General features: G+C 35.3%; 1 protein-coding gene across 1 annotated transcript in view; it reads right to left on the reverse strand.

Moving 5' to 3' along the window:
* Positions 1-14,179, reverse strand: part of LOC142226582 (thioester-containing protein 1 allele S3-like) — a 28,122-nt gene extending 13,943 nt beyond the window's left edge. Inside the window, exons 1-6 of the mRNA XM_075296679.1 lie at positions 14,061-14,179; positions 9,655-10,063; positions 6,274-7,103; positions 2,936-3,197; positions 2,596-2,863; positions 313-400 (exon numbers count right to left, since the gene is read on the reverse strand). Of these exons, the coding sequence (XP_075152794.1) occupies positions 313-400; positions 2,596-2,863; positions 2,936-3,197; positions 6,274-7,103; positions 9,655-10,063; positions 14,061-14,125 (1,922 nt within the window). The 5' untranslated portion in view covers positions 14,126-14,179. The remainder of the gene's footprint in view (positions 1-312; positions 401-2,595; positions 2,864-2,935; positions 3,198-6,273; positions 7,104-9,654; positions 10,064-14,060) is intronic.
* Positions 14,180-17,847: the final 3,668 nt, after the last annotated feature.

Here is a 17,847-nt window from a genome sequence, read left to right on the forward strand (position 1 = left end):
AATTATAAAATCAATTTTAAGTTATCCAAATGGTTATGAGATTAGTGGTACAACCAATCGTATAATCAAATTTATATTTTATTAAAAATTTCTGAGCTACATTTTGGCCAACTGAAAAAATGTAATACTGATTGATTGTGGGCAGAAGGTTCAAAAGTTTGGCAAAAATATTAATACATTTGTGTGATAGAAATCAATATTTGTGATTAATTAGCCGCTAAATTTGAGTCGGGATGACATAAAATTTTAAGCCGATCTCTTTATTTATTTTAAGCTATAAATATTGAAGTTCACATATCGTTTGTTACTTACACTTCATAATTTTCAAATATCCATGTTTCTGGAAACTTCCTTCGAAATCGTAAAGCATTCCAAGACTTTGGGCTGACAAACATCATATCTGAAATTAGGATTTAAAAGCAAATAGTTGAAATCTAATGAATTAACTTTAATGTTTTCAATATTCACATTAAATAAAAATAATTATTACATTGTAAAGGACCGGATTAATTAAAAGTAATGAAAAATATCAAAATAAAAGTGGTGTTCAAATTTGCGTAGATGCTATAGGATAAGCGGGTGCTTCTTATCTCCCCTATCAGGTTGTACTCTTGTAGAGAAGAGTTGTTTCTTGTGAACTATAAATATGCCCTCTTTGGCAAATAAACCCTATCACTTTTTATATCCTCCAGTTGTGAATTAACTTAAAGTATATATTCTGGGTCGTGGTGAAATTTTCAGTAGATCTAGCGATGCCCTTCCCGGCTGTCCTCCCTATATGTCCAGATTTGACTTTTGGAGCCTCTTGCAGGAGAAAATTTTATCCGATTCGGTTGAAATGTTGTACGTTATGCTTGTATATGGTCTTCAACAACCATGTAAAAATTGATCCTTATCGGTCTATAATTATATATAGCCCCATATAAACCGATCCCCATATTTGACCTCGGGAGCGTCTTGGAAGAGCAAATTATATCCTATTCCGCGGATATTTGGTAGGTTGTGTTAGTACCGCTAACAACCATGCCAAAAATTGGTCCATATCGATCCATAGTTATCTGCCACCGCCTATTGCTGACAAAATGTCGATTTGCGATATCGGTTTATGAAATTCGGCTTATCGTACCATCCTATATTCGACGGAATCAATTCCAAATATAAAGTGTGTGGTTTGGTCCATAAAGTAATACAAGACACATTTCAATAAAGAGAAAATAAACAAGTATATACGGCCGTAAGTTCGGCCAGACCGAAGCTTATGTACCATGGATTGCGTAGAAACTTATTCTAATCACTGCCATCCACAATCGAATTACTTGGGTTGCAGTAACGCTTGCAGATGGCAAGGTATCTTAAAACCTCCTAACACCGTATTCTGTATTGTAAGTAAGTCCATACGTGATATATAATAAATTAAAAAAGACCGATTAAATACGTATATAATTTAGTTTGACAAAATTTTCTATAGAAATTAAATTTTAACAACATTTTGCACAGAAATAAAATTTTGACAAAATTTTCTATATAAATAAAATTTTGAAAAATTTTTCTATAGAAATAAAATTTTGGTAGATTATTTTTGGCTCGAGTAGCAACCATGATTATAAACCGATATGGACCATTTTTTTGTGAGATTGGGGATCGGCTATATATAACTATATACCGATATTGACAAATGTTGGTATGGTTTTAGCGGCCATATGCTAACAACACGTTCCAAGTTTGAACGGGATCGGATGTTAGAGACCATATACTAACACAATGTTCCAAATTTCAAACGTATCGGATGAAATTTGCTTCTTTTAGAGGCTCCGCTTCTAAAGCCAAATCTAGGGATCGGTTTATATGGGGGCTATATCTAATTATGAACCTATATGAACCAATTTTTGCATGGACGTTAGAGACCATATACGAACACCACGTTCCACATTTGAACCGGATCGGATGAATTTTGATCCTCCAAGAGGCTCCGGAGGTCAAATCTGGGGATCGGTTTATATGGGGGCTATATATAATTATGGACCGATAAAGACCAATTTTTACATGGTTATTAGAGACCATATACCAACACCATGTACCAAATTTCAGCCGGTTCAGATGAAATTTGCTTCTCTTTGAGGCTCCGCAAGCCAAATCTGGGGATAGGTTAATTCGGGGGCTATATATAATTATGGACCGATATAGACCAATTTTTACATGATTGTTAGAGACCATATACCAAATTTCAGCCGGTTCGGATGAAATATGCTTCTCTTAGAGGCTCCGCAAGCCAAATCTGGGGATCGGTTTATATGGGGGAAATCTGACGGTCCGGGGGGTATATAGGGGCTATACGTAAAAGTGGACCAATATGGCCCATTTGCAATACCATTTCACGATAGCTTGTTTCGTTCGGAAGTTAGCGTGATTTCAACAGACGAACTGACGGACATGCTTAGATCGACTCAGCATTTCACCACGACCCAGAATATATATACTTTATGGGGTCTTAGAGCAATATTTCGATACAAACGAAATGACAAAGTTAATATACCTCCATCCTATGGTGAAGGGTATAAAAAGAGGCCTTTAATGGATCGAATAAATTTCACTTACTATTTAAAGGAACAAATTTATAGTGGGCATTCGTTAGAGTTATAATTCCAGACAACACACCAGGATAAACAGTTGTAGGCATTGGTAACCGAGAGAAATCATTCTCTAATGAATGTAGAATTTCATTTTTCTTAAGGTCATATGAATTATCTAACAAGAACACCCCTAAATCCACTGCTAAAATTCCAACAAGTGATTGGGGTTGAGCATTTATTGCAAGAGTTACATTTTGACCGGGGGCAACTTGTTTGGGTCCGCCAACAGTAACCTAAAAGTACAAACAAAATTATATGATCCAAGAAAAAAAAAAACGTAAAAGTATCCCTAAGAAACTTCTCACCTTATTCTCAAATTCCAAAGGCAAACGTATTTCTAATTCTTCATAACGCAGAATACCATTTTCAATGTAATAAACATAGACAAATGATTTCGGAACCATTTCTATGGATGGTGTTATGAGGATAGTGTAATTCTTCGAGTTTGGGGGCAATTTTATGCGATCGGCATGAATTATATTCGAATGTGCCATAATAGTGTAGATCAAATATGGCATATCAACAGTGGACTTAACCTCTACTTCAATATCCGTACCCATACGTACCCTATTTGGAAGAAATAGAACAATGAAATATAAAATGATATTAGAAGGATGTCCTTTTTGCAATTTTCGATTCAATAGCCTAGTATTCCAATCGTTGCGTGATTAAATTTGTCCATCACATGCAGAGGAGCAATGTTAGCACCTCCATTTTTGTCGCTAAAAATATTGTTTTCTCAGCAAACATAACTACGCTCGCCAAAATTATATGCACAGTTTTCGGAAAAAATAACATAAAGCTCTCGAAACATGTTTGAGGTGTTAACATTCCTTCTCCTATCCACAATTATTTCATTAATACATAGCAGAGATATAGGTAGAATTCATAATTAATATTTCCCTTGCTTTTCCGTCGATTTCGCTTATAACAACGACTCATGTCGATTGCTTACGAAATTTGCCATCGCTTTCGTAATAAACGATGGAAAGTTTTTTTTCTTGGCAAAATAAGTAATTAAACACCTACAGTTAAATAATCTTAGACGTGATAAATTTAGGTTAGGTTAGGTGAGGTGGCAGCCCGATGTATCAGGCCCACTTAGACTATTCAGTCCATTGTGATACCAATTGGTGAACTTCTCTCTTATCACTGAGTGCTGCCTGATTCCATGTTAAGCTCAATGACAAGGGACCTACTTTTTATAGCCGAGTCCGAACGGTGTTCCACATTGCAGTGAAACCACTTAGACAAGCTTTGAAACACTCAGAAATGTCACCAGCATTAGTGAGGTGGGATAATCCACCGCTGAAAAACTTTTTGGTGTTCGGTCGAAGCAGGAATCGAACCCACGACCTTGTGTAGGCAAGGCGGGCATGCTAACCATTGCACCACGGTGGCTCCCCGTGATCAATTTAAGGCAACCGAAAATGTATCGTTAAAATTCAACTAATCTCTCATTTTATTTGTAAGCATCCATTTTCTGCAATGACATCCCTACTTATAACCCTATCGTAATTTTGTGTTTGAATACCCCTTTTTCATACTATCGTACATCTTGGTGCTATTATTTTCTTTATCTTTTGGCTAATGAGAGTGACTTCCTCTTTTTCGAAAAAAATTTGGCGTGGGCTGAGTAAGCAACCAAATTGGCATGTATGTTATGTCGAGAACGTTAATTCTACGACCAATCAGAGCTCAATCACTGGACCCTAATATTGTTTTCTATTGGATTTCAACTGGTCTTAAAGGCTTGAGAGACTAACCCTCGTAGAGTTAGGAATTAGGATGAATATTTTTTTTTTACAAAATAAATCATATTCAACTAATTTATTACATTACATTTAATATGGGGGCTATACTTGGTCCGATATAGCCCATTCGCAATACCATTCGACCTACATCAATACTACTACGAGTACTTATGCCAAGTTTCAAGTCGATAGCTTGTTTGGTTGGAAAGTTAACGGCAACAGCCGGACGGACATCGCTAGACATAGATTTTGAATTTCACCACGCCCTAGAATATATAAACTTAATGGGTTGTGAGACCAATATTTCGATTTATTATAAACGGAATGACAAAGTTAATATATCCCCCATCCTATGTGGAGGGTATAACAAATAATCTGAAATCGTCAACAAAAAGAGAGAAATTCAAAAGTTTCTGATCATCATCTTTTTCTGATCAACTATATATCAGTAGGTACAATTCGATAATCTACTACGAGGGTTGCCTTTTATATTGTGGGATTCGAGAACAACAAGCATATATGGCCGTAAGTTCGGCCAGGCCGAATCTTATGTACCCTCCACCATGGATTGCGTAGAAACTTCTATGAAAGACTGTCATCCACAATCGAATTACTTGGGTTGTGGTATCTTAAAACTTCTTAACATCGTTCTCTAAATTGTAAGTTAGTCCATACGTGGTATATATTAGAAAAAAAAGTTATGTATAGTTAAGTCTACAAATAATTACGAATCGATATGGACTTTTTGCACGGTACGTAGAGAGCCAGAATTGAAATATTGGGGTCGCATATATGGGGGCTATATACAATTATGAACTTGATATGGACCAATTTTTGTGTGATTGGGGAACGATTTATCTGAGGGGTATATATAACTATAGACTGGTATGGACCTAGCACTAGCACAATGTACCAAATTTCAACTGACTCGGATGAAATTTGCTCCTCCAAAAGGCTCCAAAACCAAATCTCGGGATCGGTTTATATGGGGGCTTATATGATTATACCCTTCACCACTACTGTGGTACAGGGTATAATAAGTTTGTGCATTTGTATGTAACGCCAAGAAGGAGTAATCATAGACCAACCTTTTAGTATACGGATCGGCTTAGAATTAAATTCTGAGTCGATTTAGCGATGTCCGTCTGTCTGTATGTTGTAATGAGAAGGCGGATGTGCTGGCTGAAGAAGGCTCACGCGGAACGAATAACATCTTTATATACTTACAGAACCAATGTCAAATACAATGACTTATGGAAAGGACCTTTGGCTTTCTCTGCAGATTGCAAGCAGACCAAACTGATATGGAACGACAAGAGCACAAAAGAACTCTGATTTCCTGATGGCGACACATAGAAATGATTTGTGTCCACTAATAGGTATCATAACAAGACATAACATACTTGGAAAACACATGGTAAGGATTGGCTTAATGACTGATGATATTTGTAGATGACGTCTAGAACAGGAGGCAACGGAAGACTCCAACAATTTTCTGTGCCAGTGTTCAGCATTATCTTTTAGAAGAAACAAGATACTCCTTCTTCTTTCAGGATATTTCCTATATAAGAAACCGCAATCTGAAGGATATACTTATGAAGGCAAGCTTCGGGATGGAAGACCTAGAAAGTTCATTTTGGAACCCGAGAGAAAACAGCTATGAGGAAACACTATGAATCAACATGGTCTAAGTGGGAACTAACCCCCCTTTCTAAGGGTTGGTTTCACCCTCTCTAGCTCTATGGGAGCTATATCGAAATCTATTCAATAACGGTCCTTTTGTTTTACAGTTTTTTTACTTAATGTAACATAAGATTACAATTTAGCACATAAAAGATTTTAAAATATTTGCGAAGTCATATTGTCCTTACTGACAATTCTAAACTTACCGATCGCCTTTTATGTTAAGCGTGAAATAAGATTCAGTTTTCTTCTCGCCCAATGTTTTATCCGAGAAAACATTGTAAAATGTATAGGTGGAATTTTCGTAACGGAAGTAATGATTGTGATTTTTATCGTGATCAAATTTGAATGTCGCTTCACCATTCTTATCCAAACTGGCTGTGTATTCCTTTGATCCATGTTTCATTATGAGTGGGCTTTGTGCATTCCTTAATGGCAAACCATTCCAATGTGTTACACGGGCCTTCAAGCTGTAAGGTATACTGTTGCGAAATTCTATTGCATTATCGTCGACATAGATTTTATATGGTTCATTATTGATGTAAAGATATTGTTGATCACTGTGTGTCAGTCCTGTGTGCTTTTCTGTAAGATTAGCTTGCACATACAATCCATATGCAGATAACAATTCGTCAACGTCAAAACTAAATTCGAGGGCTTGTAAACCATTGGTATAGAGTTGCTTCTCTTCAATCACTTTTTCCTTGTTATGTGGAAGCTGGGCGATGATTCTGATAATAAGATCACCCTCCACATATTTTTCGAATGTATATTTTCCATAGATTGCAGCCTTAAAATGACAATTGGATCGTAAACAACCCTCAGGGGGTATTTTAATGTAGACACTAAATTTTGGTAAAATATATTTTTGAACTTTTATGATCTTCGATTGGCTGTAATCATATTTGCCGCTTATAGATACCAATATGGTCCAGTCACCCATCACTGGATATTCGGAGAGTTGAAATTTATTTTTATAAACACCTTTGTGCAGCTTTATATCTTTGAATTGTTTAACACGGTTGCTCTTGCCGTCCTAGAAGTAAACGTGTAGTATAGAAAAATGTCACAAATGAATACGAGTTTCGAAAATGTCCACTAAGAGACATTGTGAATTGTAGTTAGCTAAGTCACAAACTAGGCAAATTTTAACTGCGTACCGAATGGGTTAATTGAGTTATGCTACGTCGAAAAAAAAATGCTATATATACACTGAAAAAAATAATTACGTGATATTAAAGATAACGCAACAAAAATATTGAGGACAAATTTCTTTAAAGTTTATAATCTTTGCTTCATTTTTTTTTTTAATTTAGGACACAAATTTTGGAAATTTTGCGTCCCTCCGGTAAAGTCGTATGTCTTTGAACTAATGAAAATTTTCACATTTTTGATTCAAAGAATTCGTCATTAAATTATCTGAAATTTTTAATCTTTAGATTTAAATCAGGCAATAGCTATATATGAGAGCTACAGTGACTCCCAATGAAAATGGCCCACCTTTGACAAAAGTAATATTTGTCAAATATTGTGGCAAGTATATACAATAACTATGTGTAAACCCTGGTTAAACTAAGTTTACATCACGTACTTTTTAATGTAATGTCCGTCGCTCACTAGTTATGTACAAAAACGTATAAAAAAACAATGATAATCGATAAGTATCGATATTTCATCTTACACTTAAAATGGGCCATCTCTAACAGACCGTTTGATAACGGTTCTAATGGTAGTAAATCGACGAATAAAGGTTTAATTTTGATTGCTCCGAACTTCTTTGTCATTTCATGTTAGTATATCTGCAACAGAAGTTGTTTTTAATCTATTGGGAAAAATGGGACGCCATACGTCAAACGACATTCGAGAGCTTATAATAAGCCACTCTAAAAATGGCAAAGTCAACGAAAAATAGCTAATATTGTTCAAGTACCACGCGGAACCGTGAAAAACATTTTAAAACGATATAATTCTGAAAAAAGAGTTCACAGCAAAATCAGAATAAATCCTAAAAAAATTTTCGATGATCGTCAAGAACGGTGAATTGTACGTAAATCCAAAGAAAATCCTTGATTAAGTGCTCCAAAACTTAGAGATATGGTTGAAAGTATCTTGACATACAGTGTAGTGCAGAAACCATCCGAAGAGTACTACGGAGAGCCGGTTTGAACGGTCGTATAGCAAGAAAAAAGCCATTTATTTCTGCCAAAAACAAAAAAAAATAGATTGGAGTTTGCCCAAAACTTCATTTTGAAGGATATTTCTTTCTGGAATAATGTTATATTTACAGATGAAAGTAAATATAACATTTTTGGTTCCGATGGAAGAGTTAATGTATGGAGAAAACCAAATCAAGAACTTAATTCTAAGTATTTACGTCCGACAATAAAGCATGGTGGGGGCCATGTTATGGTATGGGGTGCCTGTTCAGCAGCTGGAGTTGGTAACCTCTGTTTTATAGAAGGAAACATGGACAAAATACAGTATCTCAACATTTTAAAAGAAAATTTGAAACAAAGTGTCGAAAAATTGGGCTTACTGGAGTCGTTTCATTTCTATCAAGATAACGACCCGAAGCATACGGCACTTATAGTAAAAGATTGGCTTCTACACAATTGTCCCAGTGTCATAAAAACGCCTCCACAGTCCCCAGATTTAAACATAATTGAAAACCTATGGCAAAAACTGGAAACAGAAATAAGAAAACACGAGATTTCTAGCAAAGAGGACTTGAAAAAAGCTTTAGGATTGAATGGAAGAATATCAGCCAGAGCCAAAAAATTAATGGATTCTATGCAAAAACGACTTAAAGATGTCATTAAACAAAGAGGATTCCCAATAAAATATTAAATATAAATTTATTTTACCTTTTTTTAGTTTTTAAGAAAAAATATTTCAAGTGGGCCATTTTGTGGGTGTCACTGGATTTGAAGTATGTTTTGTTTTTTGTTGTAAGATATATATTAAATGTGAAATATTAAATATTCTTTTTGGTTTTTAATAAAAAAGTTCTCAATCTAAAATATAAAAAAGATTTTGAAAACGTCTTTTAAATTTATTCTTAATTTTTTATGAAAACCGAAAATATATTTTCTCCCATTTTCATTGGGAGTATATCTGAATCTTAACCGATTTGACGTATATTCTGCAAAATTTACGAGGTTCACAACATATCCGATTATACGAAATTGGAAGAAGATCGGTTAATAAATACATCATTTATGACCAGATCGGTTCTAAATATATATGGCAGCTATATCTAAATCTGAACCGAAAATCAATAGGGATCGTCCATGAGTCGATAAAGAGACGTATGCCAAATTTGATGACGATCGGACTTAAACTGCGAGCTGGACTTTGCACACAAAAATACATCAACAGACACACAGACGGACAGACAGACATCGCTAAATCGACTCAGAATTTAATTTTAAGCCGATCGGTATACTAAAATGGGTCTATGACTACTCCGTTTCGGCGTTACATACAAATGCACAAACTTATTATACCCTGTACCATAGTAGTGCCATTTAATAATAGATACTTCAATGTAGAAAATGTTTTCTTAATTCCAAAAAACCTTTACTTACCATGATATCAATTCGTATTGGTTCTGCAACTTCCAATGGTCGCGTATGCTCATCTAATATGACGACCCGAAATTGAACTTCATCTCCTGGCTTGAAGACAGCTTTATCCGTTTGAATGTAAATCTTGGGTCCTACCCCGGCATCAGCGATTATTTTACTTTCATTTCGAAATATTAAGCCACTGAGACCTTCGACGATCAACTTGTGCGGACCTTCGGCTAATTTAGGAGGTAAAAATATTATGGCACGTGTCTCGTATGGTTCCAGATAGGCCACTGTCTGCAGATGATAACTAGGTCCTTGAATTTTAACATGGAATTTTGCCGATTCTTTTGCTTCATGGAGCGATAAAACTACCATGTATTTACGATTTGATTTAATAATACCTGGCGCTGCTAATGAATAGTAACTGAAAATGGAATAAGGTTGAGAATGAATATCGTGCGAATTAGAGTAGGTTAGGTTAGGTGGCAGCCCGATGTATCAGGCTCACTTAGACTATTCAGTCCATTGTGATACCACATTGGTGAACTTCTCTCTTATCACTGAGTGCTGCCCGATTCCATGTTAAGCTCAATGACAAGGGACCTCCTTTTTATAGCCGAGTCCGAACGGCGTTCCACATTGCAGTGAAACCACTTAGAGAAGCTTTGAAACCCTCTGAAATGTCACCAGCATTACTGAGGTGAAAAACTTTTTGGTGTTCGGTCGAAGTAGGAATCGAACCCACGGCCTTTGTGTATGCAAGGCGGGCATGCTAACCATTGCACCACGGTGGCTCCCTGCGAACTAGAGTAAGAAACAGTTGAACATTTTTAACATTCATTGATACTGTATATCTGAATAAGGATCCAAAACCTCATAAAACTATAAAATAAAATTCCTCATTCCGCAAGTTAGCAAATTATCATCGAAATCGGCAAAATATCCCATATCGCCCGATTTAAGGAAAATTGTTATTTATTAACCTATCTTAATCAAGGTCGCTCAATATAATCTTGCATAGTATCAACGAAGTCTACAAAATATCGTGGTTGATATGTACTGCAACTGACTTCATTTCTAAATCCCTTTAACCAGTAAAGACATAGAAAAAAACTGGAAGTTGTTCTAAAGACACAACTTTAAAAGCACTTCCAAAAATGTTTTCCCAATGATGTTCGCTACACAGGAAGTTCTTTTAATTCAAATTTTTATAAATCGAATTTTGCACCACTTCCGGATCAAGAAAGAAAATTTTCACTACCTTTTTGGCGACGGTTTTTTTTGCTGGGGTCTAACGGATTTTTTTCAGTAAAAGTTCATTTTATTGAACGAAAAAAAAAAAAAAAACAGTAAGACCAAAAGTCGTCCAAAAAGTGAATGCCAAAGTTGATCGAAATCTACACCGCAGTGGCAGATATTAACTCGTTAGGTGAAAATATCGCGAGAACGGATTCAGTACATATTGAAAAATGAGCTCCGACTAAGGCCATTGAAGCTCACCGATGCATAAACAAAGTAAGGCTGGAAAGAGCCGAGGAGTTGATTCACTTGGACGAAAGTGGCCAGGTACCGAATATAGTGATGAGAAGCCATTCGAAATTCAGCAGTTTATGAACAAACAAATAATCGGGTTTACTGGCCAAAGAGGTCAGCTGAAAATTTACGTCTTGGATTGACCACCAGCAATCAAATGCCGTGCAGTGGTTCCAAATAGATTTTATCAAATAATTCTGCTTTTTTTAACTTTGAACGCATCCAAACAATTATTTTCTTCGTGTGAAGGCTGAGGCATTTTCCTCTAAGTTTTCAAGTTCCATCCAGCAAAGAAAAGACAATCGATCAATTGGTTAATAATTGCGGATTTGACAGCTAAAAAAATCCCCCAGGTTTCAAAATTAAAAAAAAAAAACAAGCAAATACGGCCTTAAGTTCGGCCACGCCGAATCTTATGTACCCTCCACCATGGATTACGTAGAAACTTCTTCGAAAGACTGTCATCCACAATCGAATAAATTGGGTTGTGGTATCTTAAAACTTCTTAACATCGTTTTCTAAATTGTTAGTTAGTATATACGTGGTATATATTAGACAAAAAAGGTATATATAGGTAAGTCTACAAATAATTACGAATCGATATGGACTTTTGCACGGTTCGTAGGGAGCCAGAATTGAAATATGGGGACGCTTATATGTGGGCTATATACAATTATGATCTTGATATGGATCAATTTTTGTGTGATTGGGGATCGATTTATCTGAGGGCTATATATAACTAGAGACCGATATGGACCTAGTTAGGGATGGTTGTTAACGGCCATATACTAGAACAATGTACCAAATTTCAACTGACTCGGATGAAATTTGCTCCTCCAAGTGGCTCCAACACTAAATCTCTGGATCGATTTATATGGGGGCTATATATGATTATGGACTGATATGGGCCACTTTTGGCATGGTTGTTAAATATCTATAAAATACTACCACCACGTACCAAATTTGAACCAGATCGAATGAATTTTGCTTCTCCGAAAGGCACCGGGGGTCAAATCTGGGGATCGGTTTATATGGGGGCTATATATAATTATGGACTGATATGAACCGATTCCTGCATGGTTGTTGGATACCATATGCTAACATCACTTACCAAATTTCAACCGACTCGGATGAATTTTGCTTTTCCAAGGGGCTCCGGAGGTCAAATCTGGGGATCGGTTTATGGACCGATTACGACCAATTTTTGCATTGGTGTTTGAGGCCATATATTAACACCACGTACCAAATTTCAACAGAATCAGATGAATTTTTGTCTTCCAAGAGGCTCCGGAGCTCAAATCTGGTGATCGGTTTATATGGGGGCTATATATAATTATGGACCGATGTGGACCAATTTTGGCATGGTCATTAGAGACCATATACTAACACCATGTACCAAATTGCAGCTGGATCAAATGAAATTTGCTTCTCTTAGAGGCTCCGCAAGCCAAATCGGGGGATCGGTTTATATGGGGGCTATATATAATTATGGACCGATGTAGACCAATTTTTGCATGGTTGTTGAGATCATATGCTGACACCATGTACCAAATTTCAACTGAAACTGATGAATTTTGGTCTTCCAAGAGGCTCCGGAGGTCAAACCTGGTGATCGGTTTATATGGGGGCTATATATAATTATGGACCGATATGAACCAATTTTTGCATGGTTGTTATAGACCATATACTAACATCATGTACCAAATTTCAGCCGGATCGGATGAAATTTGCTTCTCTTAGAGGATCAGCAAACCACACCCAGGGAAGGAATATGATCACCTCAAACATGTTTTAAGAGCAAAATGTTATTTTTGGGTGGCCAAAAATTTGCCCATAATTTCTTATCCTTGAAAGTCTTATAGTTAAATCTTGGTAATAAATTTCTCTTTAATGAGAAGTTCATTTAAAATTGTATTTGAGTCCGAGAGTATCTCAATTTTTTCGTTACAAGAAAACTAATTTCTTGCGATTTGCGATTCCGAATTTTGAAACTTTGGGGAATATTTCATACACCCGAAGTGACCAACTTTCAACGCCCGTGGACGCACAAGGGAACCGCGAAGTTGCAAACTTAGAGGAAATTTCACACAACGAAAATTATATTGATAGCTTTATCCGTTCAACCGATGCAGAATTATTTCCAAAAATGAGATTTTGAACCACTGTGCACCGCTAATGGTGTTGCTGTGGGCCGAAGACGGACAGTTAGACGACGCTAGATCGACTCAGAATTTCACGCCGACCTAGAATATGTACTTAATAGTATCTGAGACCAAAATTTCAATGTGTTACACACGGAATGACAAAGTTAGGTGGATAGCATAAATATTAGCTCTATTATTAGTTATAGGCTCTATACACACCGATCCTCATATTTTATTTCTTGAGCCATCAGAATGCTGAGTCTTCGCACGGTCCCGACTTGAAATTTTACACGCAGCAAAAAGAGAAACCACCATGAAAGCAAATGCAGAAATTTTTAACACAAATCAGTATTCACACTGAAATAATCACTCATGAATTGGTCCATATCGGTGTATTAGACTTCCCGATTTATATTAATTTTCTTGAGTTTCCACTTTTTTGTGTAATGGTTTTCATTTAATAGTTACCATTCATTTCACTCCAATTTAAGCTTATACACATTTATATTACAAAGATTTACTAAAAAGAACAAAATGAATGTTAGTATACAGAATGCTGCAGTGTATAATAACATAATATCGGTGCTGCTCAATGTTATTCTTTCTTAACAAATTTTCTTTGATTTATAATTTTATTTTTAAACATCCATTGTCAAAAATAAACACAAACTTGAATTAATTGTTTAGATATTATCATCTAAAGTACAGTAATAGTCATAATAATAATAAATATTGCCTTATCACCTTTCGCCACTAATAATTATGACACAATTTGCAATAAACGCGAGGTATAAAATTAAATACCGCATTTTTAATATTTTGCAATTATGAACGATATGCCGCGAATCAATAGCATTAGTGAAGCGATTTCTTGATACTAAATGGTGAATGAAATGCGGTTTAATATATTATTAGCTTATTGTAGATTTGCTCATAGCATCTCAAACAAATGACTTAAGATGATAAGATGGACAAAGATGAGTGAATATTAACATAAAGTACATTTTTTTATGACATGTATAGAAAAATTCCTAATTATATGTTAGGTGCAATCGCTTAATATCACGGTATACCTCTGGTTCGATCGTGATGTTTATTGACCAAAAGTAATATAGCTAAAAATAAAAAGTTGTTATTATTTAGCAATATTTTAAGAGAATAATTGACTTCTCATATACCACTTTCTCTAGAAAAGTACATTTTTTCCTATATTTCCATTGTAGGCATATTTAATCTCTGTATTTAATTTCTGTTGATGTGGTTGTCGTATAGTTGAGAATACAAAGCAAAAATCAACGCTTTGCAGTAAAACAATTAATTGACATGTGGTTGTAATCCATGAGAAGCTCTTCTATCGATATTAATATTTAGATAAATGTTGAAGAATGTAAAATTTATCTACACCAGTACCAACATAATACCACAATACATCGATGTTGTAAATAATAATGTGCACAGTGTGACACATGGTCATGAAAATAGCGACAAACGAAAGTGAAAAATTTACAAAAAAATGATTGACTTCCTTTTGTACTATGTCTAAGTACAGTATCCTTTTAAAAGACAGAAGTAGGCACCAGCAAAATTTCTCTATTTTTATACCCTCCACCATAGGATGGGGGTATATTAACTTTGTCATTCCGTTTGTAACACATCGAAATATTGCTCTAAGACCCCATAAAGTATATATATTCTGGGTCGTGGTGAAATTCTGAGTCGATCTAAGCATGTCCGTCCGTCCGTCCGTCTGTCCGTCCGTCCGTCTGCCCGTCTGTCCGGCTGTCCGTCCGTCTGTGGAAATCACGCTAACTTCCGAACGAAACAAGCTATCGACTTGAAACTTGGCACAAGTAGTTGTTATTGATGTAGGTCGGATGGTATTGAAAATCGGCCATATCGGACCACGTTTACGTATAGCCCCCATATAAACCGATCCCCAAATTTGGCTTGGGGAGCCTCCCGGAGCAGCAAATTCATCCGATCCGGTTGAAATTTGGTACCTGATGTTAGTATACGGCCTCTAACAACCATGCAAAAATTGGTCCATATCGGTCCATAATTATATATAGCTCCCATATAAACCGATCCGGTTGAAATTTAGTACGTGGTCTTAGTATACGGTCTCTAATACCCATGCAAAAATTGGTCCATGTCGGTTCATAATTATATATAGCCCCCATATAAACCGATCCCCAGATTTGACCTCCGGAGCCTCTTGGAGGGGAAAAATTCATCCGATCCGGTTGAAATGTGGTACCTGATGTTAGTATACGGTCTCTAACAACCATGCAAAAATTGGTCCATATCGGTCCATAATTATATATAGCCCCCATATAAACCGATCCCCAGATTTGACCTCCGGAGCCTCTTGGAGGGGCAAAATTCATCCGATCCTGTTGAAATTTGGTACCTGATGTTAGTATACGGCCTCTAACAACCATGCAAAAATTGGTCCATATCGGTTCATAATTATATATAGCTCCCATATAAACCGATCCCCAGATTTGAACTCCGGAGCCTCTTGGAGGAGCAAAATTCATCCGATCCAATTGAAATTTAGTACGTGGTGTTAGTATATAGTCTCTAACAACCATGGAAAAATTGGTCCATATCGGTTCATAATTATATATAGCTCCCATATAAACCGATCCCCAGATTTGACCTCAGGAGCCTCTTGGAGGAGCGAAATTCATCCGATCCAGTTGAAATTTGGTACATGGTGTTTGGTATATGGTATCTAACAACCATGCAAAAATTGGTCCATATCGGTCCATAATTATATATAGCAAAAGTCATCCGATGCGGTTGAAATTTGGTACATTTTGTCAATATATGGCCTCTAACAGCCATGTAAAAATTGGTCAATATCGGTCTTTAGTTATATATAGCCGATGACTTATTACACAAAAATTGGTCCATATCGCCAAAAATAATCTACCAAATTTATTTCCATAGAAAATTTTGTCAAATTTTATTACTATAGAAAGTTGTGTCAAAATTTCATTTCTATAGAAAGTTTTGTCAAACGTTTATTTCTATAGAAAATTTTGTCAAGTTTTTATTTCTATAGAAAATTTTGTCAAAATTTTTTTTGTCAAACTATATTATATACGTATTTAATCGGCCTTTTTTTTGTTTAATATATACCCCGTATGGGCTAACTTACAATTTAGAAGACAGTGTTAAAAAGTTTTACGATAACTTGCCATCGGCAAGTGTTATCGCAACCCAAGTAATTCGATTGTGGATGACAGCCTTTAGTAGAAGTTCCTACGCAATCCATGGTGGAGGGTACATAAGATTCGGCCTGGCCGAACTTACGGCCGTATATACTTGTTAACATTAGAACTGCGGTGAAAGATAGATGCTCCAAAATGTTGAATCCTTTGTCTAACTGGTTGATAAATCCACTACTTTTTCAAACTAATGTACCTCCAAGAGAGTTGAAAACTCATATCTAACGATCGGTTTATATGAGACTATATATACTTATAGACCTATAGGGGCCATAATCGGATGAAACTTACATCTACAGGAGGCTCAAGAAATCAAATCAGTGGATGGGTTCATAGTGGGGCTACATCGACTCTGAGGCTAATACATATCATGATACAAAATAGGAAAGTGCTATATTTCTTTCAATTTTCTAATTTTATGGTTCAAAGGCAAAAAACTTCTGAAATAACATCAAATTTTATAATCACTTTAAATTTGTTCGAATTGACATTTATGACACGAATTATCGTCTTCAAACAGCCCAAAAATCCATCACCTGCACGAAAATTGCTCTGCGCTGTTTTGACCCGCATTGACATGATCGGCATTGTAGTATTTTTAGTACCATCCTTACTCTCCAAAATTTTCCAAGCTCAAAAGTGCAACGGATTGAGATCCCAAGAGTTTGATTGTCAGAAATAAACCATTCTTGGTTGACAGCCATTCGAACCAAAAATAATTTGTCAAAATTTTATTTCTATGCAAAATTTTGTCAAAATTTTCTTTCTATAGAAAATTTTGTCAAAATTTTATTTATATAGAAAATTTTGTCCAGGTTTTATTTCAATAGAAAATCTTGTCAAAATTTTATTTCTATAGAAAATTTTGTCAAAATTTTATTTCTACAGAAAATTTTGTCAAATTCTATTTCTATAGGAAATTTTGTCAAAATTTTTTTTTCTGTAGAAAAGTTTGTCACAATTTTATTTTTATAGAAAATTTTGTCAAAATTTTATTTCTATAGAAAATTTTGTCAAAATTTATTTCTATAGATTGTTTTTCAAAATTTTATTTCTATAGAAAATTTTGTCAAAATTTCATTTCTGTAGGAAAATTAGTCAAATTTTATTTCTATAGAAAATTTTGTCAAAATTGATTTCTATAGAAAATTTTGTCAAAGTTTTATTTTTACATAAAAATTTGTCAAAATTGTATTTCTAAAGAAAAATTTTTTCAAAGTTTTACTTCCATAGAAAAAAATTTCAAAATTTGTATTTCAAAATTTGTATTTCTATTTCTATAGAAATAAAATGTT

The sequence above is a fragment of the Haematobia irritans genome, chromosome 2 (assembly GCF_050003625.1).
Source record: "Haematobia irritans isolate KBUSLIRL chromosome 2, ASM5000362v1, whole genome shotgun sequence".
NCBI classification, from domain to species: domain Eukaryota; kingdom Metazoa; phylum Arthropoda; class Insecta; order Diptera; family Muscidae; genus Haematobia; species Haematobia irritans.